Source organism: Mesoplodon densirostris, chromosome 1 (genome assembly GCF_025265405.1).
Source record: "Mesoplodon densirostris isolate mMesDen1 chromosome 1, mMesDen1 primary haplotype, whole genome shotgun sequence".
Taxonomy (NCBI): Eukaryota; Metazoa; Chordata; class Mammalia; order Artiodactyla; family Ziphiidae; genus Mesoplodon; species Mesoplodon densirostris.
The window spans coordinates 16,049,916-16,062,834 of record NC_082661.1 but is presented as its reverse complement, the minus strand read 5'-3'; the positions used below and the strand labels follow the sequence as shown (position 1 = coordinate 16,062,834).

Genomic DNA, 12,919 nt, shown 5'->3' with positions numbered 1-12,919 from the left:
CTCTTCTTCTTCTGGAACCCCTATAATTCGAATGTTGGTGCGTTTTATGTTGTCCCAGAGGTCTCTGAGACTGTCCTCTGTTCTTTTCATTCTTTTTTCTTTATTTTGCTGTGCAGCAGTTATTTCCACTATTTTATCTTCCACCTCACTTATCCGTTCTTCTGCCTCAGTTATTCTGCTATTGATCCCATCTAGAGTATTTTTTATTTCATTTATTGTGTTTTTAATCGATGCTTGATTCGTCTTTAGTTCTTCTAGGTCCTTGTTAACTGTTTCTTGCATTTTGTCTATTCTATTTCCAAGATTTTGGATCATCATTACCATCATTATTCTGAATTCTTTTTCAGATAGACTGCCTATTACCTCTTCATTTGTTAGGTCTGGTGGGTTTTTACCTTGCTCCTTCTCCTGCTGTGTGTTTTTCTGTCTTCTCATTTTGCTTATGTTACTGTGTTTGGGGTCTCCTTTTTGCAGGCTGCAGGTTCGTAGTTCCCGTTGTTTTTGGTGTCTGTCCCCAGTGGCTAAGGTTGGTTTAGTGAGTTGTGTAGGCTTCTTGGTGGAGGGGACTACTGCCTGTGTTCTGGTGGATGAGGCTGGATCTTGTCTTTCTGGTGGGCAGGTCCACGTCTGGTGGTGTGTTTTGGGGTGTTTGCGGACTTTTTATGATTTGAGGCAGCCTCTCTGCTAATGGGTGGTGTTGTGTTCCTGTCTTGCTAGTTGTTTGGCATAGGGTGTCCAGCACTGTAGCTTGCTGGTCGTTGAGTGAAGCTGGGTGCTGGTGTTGAGATGGAGATCTCTGGAAGATTTTCGCCGTTTGATGTTATGTGGAGCTGGGAGGTCTCTTGTGGACCAGTGTCCTGAAGTTGGCTCTCCCACCTCAGAGGCACAGCACTGACTCCTGGCTCCTCAATTTGGGATGATTTGTTGTCTATTCATGTATTCCACAGATGCAGGGTACATGAAGTTGATTGTGGAGCTTTAATCCGCTGCTTCTGAGGCTGCTGGGAGAGGTTTCCCTTTCTCTTCTTTGTTCTCACAGCTCCTGGGTCTCAGCTTTGGATTTGGCCCCGCCTCTGTGTGTAGGTCGCCGGAGGGCGTCTGTTCTTCGCTCAGACAGGACAGGGTTAAAGGAGCAGCCTCTTCGGGGACTCTGGCTCACTCAGGCCGGGCGGGAGGGAGGGGCACGGAGTGCGGGGCGAGCCTGCAGCGGCAGAGGTCGGCGTGACGTTGCACCAGCCCGAGGCGCGCCGTGCGTTCTCCCAGGGAAGCCGCCCCTGGATCCCGGGACCCCGGCAGTGGCAGGCTGCACAGGCTCCCGGAAGGGCGGTGTGGACAGTGACCTGCGCTCGCACACAGGCTTCTTGGCGGCGGCAGCAGCAGCCCCAGCGTCCCACGCCCGTCTCTGGGCTCCGCGCTTTCAGCCGCGACTCGCGCCCGTCTCTGGAGCTCCTTTACGCGGCGCTCCCAATCCCCTCTCCTCGCGCACCAGGAAACCAAGAGGGAAGAAAAAGTCTCCTGCCTCTTCGGCAGCTCCAGAGTTTTCCCGGACTCCCTCCCGGCTAGCTGTGGCACATTAGCCCCCTTCAGGCTGAGTTCTCGCCGCCAGCCCCAGTTCTCTCCCTGTGCTCTGACCGAAGCCCGAGCCTCAGCTCCAGCGCCGCCTGCCCCGGCGGGGGAGCAGACAAGCCTCTCGGGCTGGGGAGTGCCGCTCGGCACCGCTCCTCTGTGTGGGAATCTCTCTGCTTTGCCCTACCCAGGTATGTGGGGAGTTTCTTGCCTTTTGGGAGGTTTGGGGTCTTCTGCCAGCGTTCAGTAGGTGTTCTGTAGGAGTTGTTCCACGTGTAGCTGTATTTCTGGTGTATCTGTGGGGAGGAAGGTGATCTCCACGTCTTACTCTTCCGCCATCTTACCCGGAAGTCCGGGAGTTATAATTTTAAATAAAATGATCAGGTTAGGCCTATTGAGAAGGTGACATTTGAGTAAAGACTTGAAGCAGGTGAGGGAGTTAGCTCTATAGATATTTAGGAGAAGGGCATTTCAGGCAGAGGGAGTAGCCATTGGCAAAGGCCCTAAGGCAGGAACATGCCTGGTGTATGTGAGGGCCAGCAAAAGGCCAGTGTGCCTGGAATTGAATGACTGAGGGGCAGGTTGTTGGATGTGAGCTCAGAGAAGTTTCAGAGCAAGGAGATGATCGGGGATATGGAGGTAAGGTGCTGGAGTGATGGAGGTTTGTGAGGAATGGAGCTAGCTGAGCTAAGCCTTAGTGTTGTAGGCCATTGGAAGGATTTTGACTTTTACCCTAAGTTAAATGGGGAACCATTGTAGAATTTTGAGCAGACGATTGATATAATCTGACTTACTTTTAAAAGGTTCCTGTTGACTTCTATATTGAGAATAGACTACGAAAGCAGAGTACCAGTTAAGAGACTACTACTATAATTAGAATCTAGATGAGAAATGATAGTAGTGTGGGCAGACAGTAAGGAAGGTAAGAATTGCTTAATACTGAATGTGATTTTAAAACAGGGTTAATAGGATTTATTGATGCATTGGATATGGAGGATGGGAGAAAGAAAAAAGTCAAGGATGACTTGAAGATTTTTTTGACCTTAGAGTAAGATAGAGTTGTCATCAGTTGACATGAGGAAGATTTTAGGAGGAAGATCAGTTTGAATTTGGTATGTTACGTTTGAGATGTCTTTTAGACATCTACGAGGAGATGTTGAAAAGGCAGTTGGAGTTTAGTGGAGAGAGGTCTGTACTGTTTGGAGCTGATTGGCTTAAAAATGTTAAATTGGAAATGGTTGATGATACTTAAAGCCATGAGATCAGATGAGATCATGAGGGAAGGGAGTGTAGAGAGAGAGAACAGAACAAAGGGCTGTGGGTTACAACAAAATTCACAGAATATTCTGTGCTAGACATAGGTTCCTTCCTTGTGGAAGGTTACCTAATGTTGAAATATTTACAACCACTTACTTTATTGCCTCTGACTTAGGTGGGATAAACAAATCCTGCTTTCAATCCCAGCTATCTCTGTATTTGTCATTTTTAACTAATCAGAACCGGTCTATAAAGCTTTGTTTTCAAGCCTTTCACAGCTCAAAAGTAGTAATTGGAAAACACTGATCTTTGCTAACAGAAGGGCAGTTCCTTTCCATACTGTAATCACATCATTGACCTAAACTGTGAGAACCAAGTATTCTTGGAACAGATTTGGTGTAGTGATTACCACTCACAAATTCATTGTTCTGTAAAATTAGGATATTGTCAGAACAGCCGTGGACATTTAAAATACACTAAAATTGATAACTGTCCTTTGGAGATTGGTTTTATGAGCCTAGAAAATGTTTAGAATACTTTGGAAACTGAAACAAAATCAAAATTTTCTGATGATGTTAGAAGATAGGACTCTTGCAATGATGTTATCTCATTTTGCCTTTTATTGTGGAGAACTTCAGATTCAATATGATCATAAGACTATTTCTGGAGTGATTACAGTAAGTTACATGTACCTCTCTTCAAATCTTCCTTCTCAGCATTCTTTTCCTTTCCTATTAGCAATCCAGTTTCTTTGTGGGAAATTGCCTTTCACTCATTGAGAGTAGTCTTGTGGGATGATAAATCCAGATACCTGTCTATTTTAAGCTTGGTTTTTCAGCCTCTTTTTAAAAATTCTTTGAATTTCCCCATGTTTTCAACAAATACCCATTATTCCTTAACCTAGCCAAAAGTAGTTTCTGTGGCTTACAACCAGAGAAATCTAGCTGATATACTACACTAGAGGTACTATTCAGGGAATTGCTGTTAAACTCACTTGAAGACTTTAAACTTTTATCCTTCTTTATGGAAGAAAAGTTATTTTATAAAATTAATTTGTATAAAGCAAATAAAATTTTTGTACTGATTTCCAGTATCAAAACAGAGATAGAGTCCCTTAGAAAAACTTTTCCAGTGCAAAATAGACTACTTTGGGAAAGAAGAAGGACTATAATTCAGTAGTTCTGGAATTGCTTTGGAGAAACTTTCAAAACTTTGTAGTACTTTCTTTATTCTAGGTTTTGTCCTTTGCAATTATTTCTCAATTGTATTTATCTCTGATTATAGAAATTTTTAGTTCTAATTTTACTGTTTTCTTTTGGCATGTATATTTACTATACCTAATAATGCTAGGCTTCATTGACATATTTCTCCTGTCGACTTAACTATACTTAGTTTCCTTGTATATTAAAATGAGAGGATGGACTTCATAATAGTAATAATGTTACTATTATGAAGGTTTCATTATAGTATTTAATATTAAGTACAATCTCATTCAATCTTATTTTATTTTCACAGAATCCTATGTTCTTCTACATATAATCTCTATGATTAAACTGAAGTTTAGAGAAGTTAATTCGTCCAAGCTAATAAGTTGGAAAGCGAGGTTTGACTTCATAGCTCTTGCTCTTAATCTTTTATGGCTCTAAAGTTATTTTCATTCATTCATTCATTCATTCATGCAGTAAGTGAATACTGAGGCCAGTCATGTAAGAGTTGTGGGCCATGTTAAGGATTTTTATTTTTAGTGTGATGGGAAATCATTGAAAGATTTTGAGTAGGGAAATTTATATTTTTAATCATTCTGGTTGCATTGTGGAGAGTTGAATGTGATAGGAAGGGAGCAAGAATGGAAATAAGGAGACCAGTTTGGAGACTATTGCCGTAGTCCAGGTGAGATTGGATGGTGGCTTGTACTAGGATGGTAGTTGGAAAGGGAAGGATCAGTGTTTAGAGCCTGGTAGAGGTGATCGAATTTAAAAATGTTTATAATTGGTAAGGTACAGACACTTAGACACCAACCAGTCAAAACAGCATCAGCTGACTTTAGGACTGGGGCAGGATCCTGGATGAGCCATGCTGTGCCAGGCATTACCCCTTTAGTTGTCTTTTGGGAGAGTCTGGATAATCTCAGAGGGGTCAGGGGAACTGGGAAGGGGAAGGCCTGGTACCTGCAGCAGCATCTGCTTAACAATCAGTGAAGCATTTCCATGTTTTAACAGTTGGAAAGGCTGTACTCCTGCATACGTAATGAATGTCAGTCCAGGATTTGTTGGATATGGGTGTGGGAAAAAAAGAGAACTCAAGAATAGCTCCAAGATCTTTGCCCTGAGCAACTGGGTAAATGGAAGTGCCATTTACTGAGATGGTAAACACTGGTGAAGGAGCAGATTTGGGAGGGAAAAAAATCAAGATTTTAGTTTTGGACATGTTAAATTTGAGATGATTATGAGACATCCAAGTGGAAATGTCATGTAGGTAGTTTCATTTTGAGTCTGGAATTCAAGAGAGATTATGAGGATGGAGGTATAAGTTTAAGAGGGATGAGTATAATTCCACTTTGGATTGTAGAACAGTGTCAAAAATTTATCTCGCAGTAGACTGTCACTAATGCTGAAAGTTACATCATTAGAAATTCATTTATGCTCTTTGGATTAACCCATGGAAAAGGTAGCATATTAAATCTTTATGAAAACCCACTGTAATGTGAATTAGTTTATTACATCTTTTTCAAGACAGCTGTGATCTGCTTACCTTGAGGAGATTCCCATATTGATTGATAAAAGTTATGCAGGGAGAATTATGCAGAGATGTTCCATAACAGGACAGATAATGAAGTGGTAGATTTTTCATGGATGTGTTCTTATAAAAAGGGAGTCTTGGATGGCTTTAAATGATATTTAATTGGTGGTGAAGCCTTTGTGTGTATAAAGTATTCTCTATAGTTATTTGTGTTTTAAATTAGTATTCAGTTTATAAATTTACATTTTTAATCATTTTAGTTATGAGTGCAGAAAACTACAAATTAACACATCTAATTTTCCTTACACGTTTAAGTCATATTCATAAATCTTTCTATTTATAAACTTACTAATTTAGAGTAAAATAAAGACAATCTGTAGAGTTTGGCTATAGACCATTCCTTCTAATAACTGCCAGAAGTTACATAAAATAAGGTAGTAATAAAGAGGAAGAATTTGACTGCAGGTTTGCATAGAAAAGTAGATATTTTAGATTATAGAGTAAAAATTTAAAAATCTCTAAAATCCAATTTCTTGTATTAAATAACAGTATTTATCTGAAGTTAATAAATAAAATAAATTTAGTTATTAGCATTAGTTTCCTATAATTGCTGTAACAAATTACCACAAACTTGATGTCTTAACACACATTTATTAAGCTCTTACCATTCTGGAAGTTAGAAGTCTGAAATCTGTTTCACTGAGCCCAAATCAAGGTGTTTGCAGGGTCACACTCCTTCTGAGGCTGTAAGAAAGAATCTGCATCCTTGACTTTTCCAGTAATAGAGTTTCAATCTCTACATTCATTAGCTCTTTTCCCCTACTCCATCTCCAAAGCATGGAGCACAGCATCCTGCTTCAGTGGTAATATTGATTTCTCCTTCTGTAGTCAAATCTCTCTTACAAGGACGCTTGTGATTACATGTAGAGCCCTGTGCTCTAGAACCTGCGAGCCACAGCTACTGAGCCCGCATGCCACAACTATTGACGCCTGAGTGCCTAGAGCCCATGCTCCGCAGCAATGAGAAGCCCGCACACTGCAAAAAGAGCAGCCCCCGCTCACCACAACTAGAGAAAACCTGTGCGCAGCAACGAAGGCCCAATGCAGCCAAAAATAATAAGTAAATAAAATAAATAAATTTAAAAAAAGAATAGATACCTAAAATACCTAAAATTGAAAAAGAAATAGTACAAAGAATATACAAATGCCGTTTACCCAGATTAACCTATTATTAACATTTTACTCTTTTTGCTTTATTATTCCTGATTTAAAATAAATCTACATTTTTCTTTTTAAGAAAACAAGATATAGCATTTAGATCAATTAGGTATACCACTTATGTGTAATGCCCATATGATCTTATTTCTCTTCAGTTAAGTTAGAGGTTGGTAAACTTTTCTGTAGAAGGCCACATAGTAACTATTTTCGGCTTTGGGAATTGTATGGTATCTGTTGCAACTACTCAACTCTGCTGAGTACTGCAGAAGTAGCCATAGATAATACTTAAATGAATGAGCATACTGTGTTCTTAAGAAACTTTATTACAAAAACAGGTACTGGGTTGGATTTTGCTCATGGGCTGTTGTTTGCCAACCTGAGTTAAATGAGTTCTAAGTGGTTTAGAATTGTAGTTTAACTTAAAAAAAAAAAATCACTGTGTTCCTTTAATTTCTTTGGTTACCAAGGAATAGTTCACAGTCTTTTCACTCAGAAATTATAAAGTTTTCTATATTTGATTTAAAAGATTGTATTGTTATCAAAGAGATAACCTAGATAACTAGATAACCTAGATAACCTAGATAACTTTGTACATGAAAAATACAGACTCATAGAACGTAAGCATTGAAAAGGACTTGGAAGATGAATGAATGAATGCATGGGTGAGTGAACAAATGAGAAAATGAAAACTGTAAAGGCTAATATTTCTGAAATTAGAGTCTGGAAGCTTTAAAATTTTGTGATTCAGTGATAATCTAAAACTTTTTGATATAAGCAAATTTAACATCAAGTGATTGATCTCATAATTGTGTAAAAATGCCACTTGATTGCAGTGCCAGCATTTGTGTTGACTAGTTAGTTAGGACCAAGTAGTATCCTTATTGCAGGCTAAAAAGAATATTGAAGAGTACTGATACTTTTGTGATAAGTGAAGGTCAACAGATGTTATGGCATATTATATGGATAAAAAAGGTTTGTAAAAGATAAATGAAAGAAAAGTGCTGGGAGAATTATGTTGTCAAAATAATATAGGTATCTTAAAGTTGCATAAAAAAGGTGCTGTGGAATTGATATCATTTTCCACTTAGGGCCAATGATTTACTTTGAGCAGAACAACACCATCCATCATTTTAATAAGCAAAAATTAATTTTAATGATTTTATGTTTGTTTATATATATAATTTATAAGTTTATGTTGGTTTTATATTTATAAAAGAACTTTAAACATAAGGAATTTATTCTAGTTTTTGTTTAAGCATATTAGTTTCATTAGAATTAAAATAATCTGTGAGCCCTTAAATTTGATGAAAATACATTTCCTTTAGGAGCATTCCTTCCATAACTTAAGTTTGAGAAACACTGATCTAGCCTAGCCTGCTACATTTTACAGATGAGGAACCAAGACTCATGAGTAACATCATGAACATGGATAGGAAAAGGCAGTGTTTTTAACTTAGAGTATTTACGTTATCCTGCACTCATTAATAGTTTTTATTTTATTATGCATAATAATTTTTTCTGTTTGAGGATAATAAGCCTCTCTACTGATGCCCATTTTGGTTGTTCTTAATAAGAATGATGCTAAGAAAAAATGTAATTTTATTTTTATATTTCTTTAATAGTTTACAATCTATGAATGCTTTAATTTCCACTGTCTTTAAAAAAATTAAATATTTATAATAATCCTTAGGAGATAGATTGTTATTTCTGTTTTATAGATGAAGGCTTGATGATGGCAAAGGTAAGCAGATTTTCCCAAGGTCACACTTTTAATAAGAGACAGAACTGGGATTTGAGTACATTGTTTTCTGTTCTAATATCCTATTAGCATACTGAAATAAGTCTGGAATTTATATCATTTAAGTAATTCTTTCAGATTGTATTATTTATTTGAACGTATCCAAGTCTGATTTGAGTGTATGATTTTTTCCTCTGTAAGCATTACATTTGCTTTTAGAGTTTTTCCTGTAAGTTATATTTCAGACCATTTATGTATATTATATTTATTAATACGATGAGCATTGGATTCTTAAATTCTCTTAATCCATGTATTCTATTTCTACAATCTAAGGTCTTTGTTTAATGCATTGTGTTGTTTGATTTTTTAAAATAGGTCCTGATTGTTCTTTGAATGTTCCTTCCACTGAGTCTTACTGGATTCTGCCAAATGTTAAACCCTTCAGTCCTTCTGTAGGTCGGGCTTCCCATAAAGCTGTTTTACATGGGAAATTTATGTGGGTGATTGGTGGATATACTTTTAACTACAGTGCTTTTCAAATGGTCCTGAAGTAAGTTTTCTTTTTTTTTTTTTCAGATTTTCACAGTCTAATTTTTAAGCTGGATATTTTTCGGTAATAAGACTATCCTAAAGGCCTTATGTTATTGATATACAAATTTATGAATGATTATTTTTGTAATATATCTGTTTTCCACATAGGACTGATTTGAGAATATATAAACTCAGTGTATGAATAAGTTATTTGTCATTGGGCATATAGGTTTGTTCTATATAGATATTTCATTAACTTTCTAGAGTGCTTTTAATAAATTCTGAATAAGAAAATATTAACTTTAAATAAGCCCAGGCCAGGCCAAGCCTATATTGGGCATTATGAATACTGCTACCTTTTATTTTTTCAGAATGAAGTATAATTGCTTATATAAAAGTACTTTCAGTTTTTCTGCAAATTTTAATTTACCTAAACTTTTACTTTGCATTTACTTTACAAGCTTTTGTTGGGAGAACAGTGCCAGTATTATAAGATTGGCTATGCATTTACTGTTGACCCAATAGAGATTGTCCTTTGTGTGAGAGGATGACAAGGAGAACTGCATGGATGCTAGCTTTATCTGATTTTTTCAGTTGATAATTTTATTTTATGAACTATTCAATAACAGAATAAAAGAGGAAATAAGAATAATTTGATTATCAACGTTGTTTTCAGGGGTGATATTCATAACGTGTAATAACTGATGCAACTTGGGCATCAACCAGTTGGAACTGACCCTGGACAGTGTACCATAATGGTGTATACCCAAAAGGGTTGCCGTATTTAGTAGATAAATATACAGGGCACACAGTTAAATTTGAATTTTAGATCAATAGTGAATAATTTTTTAGTATGCATAGGCCTCATAATTTTATTTTAGTTTTTGGTTTTGTCCCAAATATTGCATGGATCATACTTACACTAAAAAATTGTTGTTTATCTGAAATTCAGGTTTAACTGGGCATTCTGTATTTTATCTGTAAACTCTAATTTCTGAAAATATTCGTCCCTTTAATTTTGGGGATCAAAAAAATTCTGTGTTATAAGAGGAGATTGCTTTAAAACTATGATTGAATAAGACTGGAATTAAAGTATGAAATAAAATAAATTCTGGAGAGAGGGAGGAAGAATTTTAGGTAAATATTTAAGTGAACAATTAGAATTCTGTAACACAGTAAATGAAGGATAAAATATAGTAGAAAGAATTGAAAGAGAGTTGGTAGGATTAAAATGAATTGTTAAGATGTGCAAAGAACCTGAGGAACCGAGAGTTAAATGTGGAAAAGAAAAGGAAATTAACTATGATTCATGAAAATGAAAAGGTTGTGAAAATAAAGTAGAACTTTGGATTAAATTGTGGTATTTGCAAAGTAGAGTTGTGAAGATACAGTATAGTTGTCAAGGAAACATGTAGATCCTAAAAGTTTGTGTTCTGTACAAGTTAAATAGCATATTTTAAATTAAGTGATGAATTTTACTTGATATTCTCCTAAACATATATTTTCTATTTGAACCAGATAGTTTAATTTTTTTTTTGTCTGAAACCTGGTTCTTTTGATTACAGTGTTTATTTAGCTTTATAGTAAACTAGAGGTATCAGCTTAGAAGTAATCAGCAACTTTGTTGCTGTTTTCACAGGTTAGAGAATATTTTTTCATTTTTCTGAATGTGGTTTAGCTGTAGGTAAGGATATTTAAAAGCTTTTTAGAAGTGATGGTGTCAGTTATAAGTTGATTTATCTTTTGTAGTAGAATTTAATTGAGATGTAGATGTTATGCTTAAGACAAATTATTCAGTAAATAATATAAAAGTTTTGTATTAGTGTCTATTAAATTAGAGAGTATTTTACAGAACATTTATACATCGACATTAGAATTAATATGTATTCATGGGCATAGCAAATTATTTTGAACACTTACTTTGTGCTTAGTACTTGGGATCTATCAGTGGACATAATGAATATCCCATCTTTGTGAAGTTAGTGAGGAAAGACAGGCAATTAGAAAAAAATGTAATTAGCATGATAAATATATATTATAAATAAATTATATATATGCACATATATTCATATACAGATATAGATAGATAGCAAGATAGGTAGCAGGGGTAAGCAAATCAGGAATGCCAAAGAGGAGGGAGTTGTACTCACAAATGTAGTCGTGTACCCTTCATGGGAAAGGTGAGAGCTGAGCAAAGACTTGAAGGGGTCAGACATTGGCAGAGAAGAAAGCCAGACAAAAGCCTTAAGGTAGGAGCTTCAAGGAGGCCCAGGTGACTTTAAAAGTTAGAAGAGCTCACTATTGTTTAGGTTAATCAGCTGGTTCAGAACAAATTAACTCTGGTAATAAATAGCCTAGTCAAGTTATTGTATATTATACATTCAGATGATTGAATCCTAATTTAGACTAGATATAACTTGAATGAGTCTCTATTAGAAATTTCTAATATGGTATATGAAATTATGAGTTTATTCTAATTGTTTTTGAATTTAATGAATATTTAAATACAAGAAAGCATATGCAAATTACAAAACTGAAAATGAATCTTAGCTTATGAAGTTATTTTTTTTTCTTGTTTTCAGTTACAATTTAGAAAGCAGTATATGGAATGTAGGAACTGTATCAAGGGGACCTCTCCAGAGATATGGGCATTCTCTTGCTTTATATCAGGTATGAATCCTGCTTTAAATTTTAATCTTTTTTTTCTTTTTTTAGACTTTAGAGGAAGAAATACTAAATCTCAGATTTATTTCAAACATTTAATAAGAACAGTAGACCATATGAATCACAATAACTTGAGATGTCAAAGACTTTTATACTATTTTAGTAAAAAAAAAAAGATTTTAATACAGTCCTCCATTGAACATGAGAAGAAATGAAGGTTGAGTTTTTGTCCATGATATGCATAACAAAAATTTACCATTTTAACCATTTTTAAGAGTAGAATTCATTCAGTGGCATTAAGTATATTCAAGTTGTTGTACAGCCATTACTGTTATTTTCAGACCTCTTCTCATCTTGCAAAACTGAAACTCTGTACCCATACAGTAACTCCTCATTTCCCCCTTTCCCTAGACCTTGTAAACTACCATTCTGCTTTCTGTCTCTGTGAATTTGACTATTCTAGGTACCTCATATAAGTGAAATCATACAGTGTTTGTCCTTTAATGACTGGCTTATTTCACTTGGCATGGTGTCCTCAAGATTCATCCATCTTGTAGCATGTGTCAGAATTTCCTTCCTTTTTACATCTGAATAATGTTCTGTTGTATGTATATATTTCACTGCATTTTGTTTATCCATTCATCCATCAATAGATACTTAGGTTGCTTCCACCTTTTTGGCTATTATGAATAATGCTACTATGAACATGGGTATACAACTATCTTTTCAAGTTCCTGATTTCAATTCTTTTGGATAGATAGCCAGAAGTGGAATTGCTGGATTGCATGGTAATTCTATTTTTAATTTTTTGAGGAACTGCTATATTGTTTTCCACAGCAGCTGTAACCATTTTACATTCCTACCAGCAGTGCACAAAGGTTTCAATTCCTCCATATCCTTGTCAACACTTGTTATTTTCCTCTTCCTTCCTTCCTTCCTATAATAGACATCCTGATGGATGTAAAGCAGTATCTCATTGTGGTTTTGATTTGTATTTCCTTAATGATTTGTGATATGTAACATCTTTTCAAGTGCTTATTGGCTATTTGTATGCTTTCTCTGGAGAAACATATATTCAGGTCTTTTGCCCATTTTTAACTTTTTCTTGGTGTTGAGTTGTAGGAGTTCTTTATATATTCTGGATTTTATCCCCTAATTGGATATATTACTTGCAAATATTTTCTCTTATCCTGTGGGCTTTTTCAC

The 12,919-nt window shown here is 35.9% G+C and overlaps 1 protein-coding gene across 1 annotated transcript in view; it reads left to right on the top strand.

Annotated features, from left to right (window-relative positions):
* Nucleotides 1–12,919, top strand: part of ATRNL1 (attractin like 1) — a 730,282-nt gene that overhangs the window by 51,013 nt on the left and 666,350 nt on the right. The window contains exons 6-7 of the mRNA XM_060100355.1: nucleotides 8,894–9,068; nucleotides 11,632–11,719. Coding sequence (XP_059956338.1) covers nucleotides 8,894–9,068; nucleotides 11,632–11,719 — 263 coding nt within the window. The remainder of the gene's footprint in view (nucleotides 1–8,893; nucleotides 9,069–11,631; nucleotides 11,720–12,919) is intronic.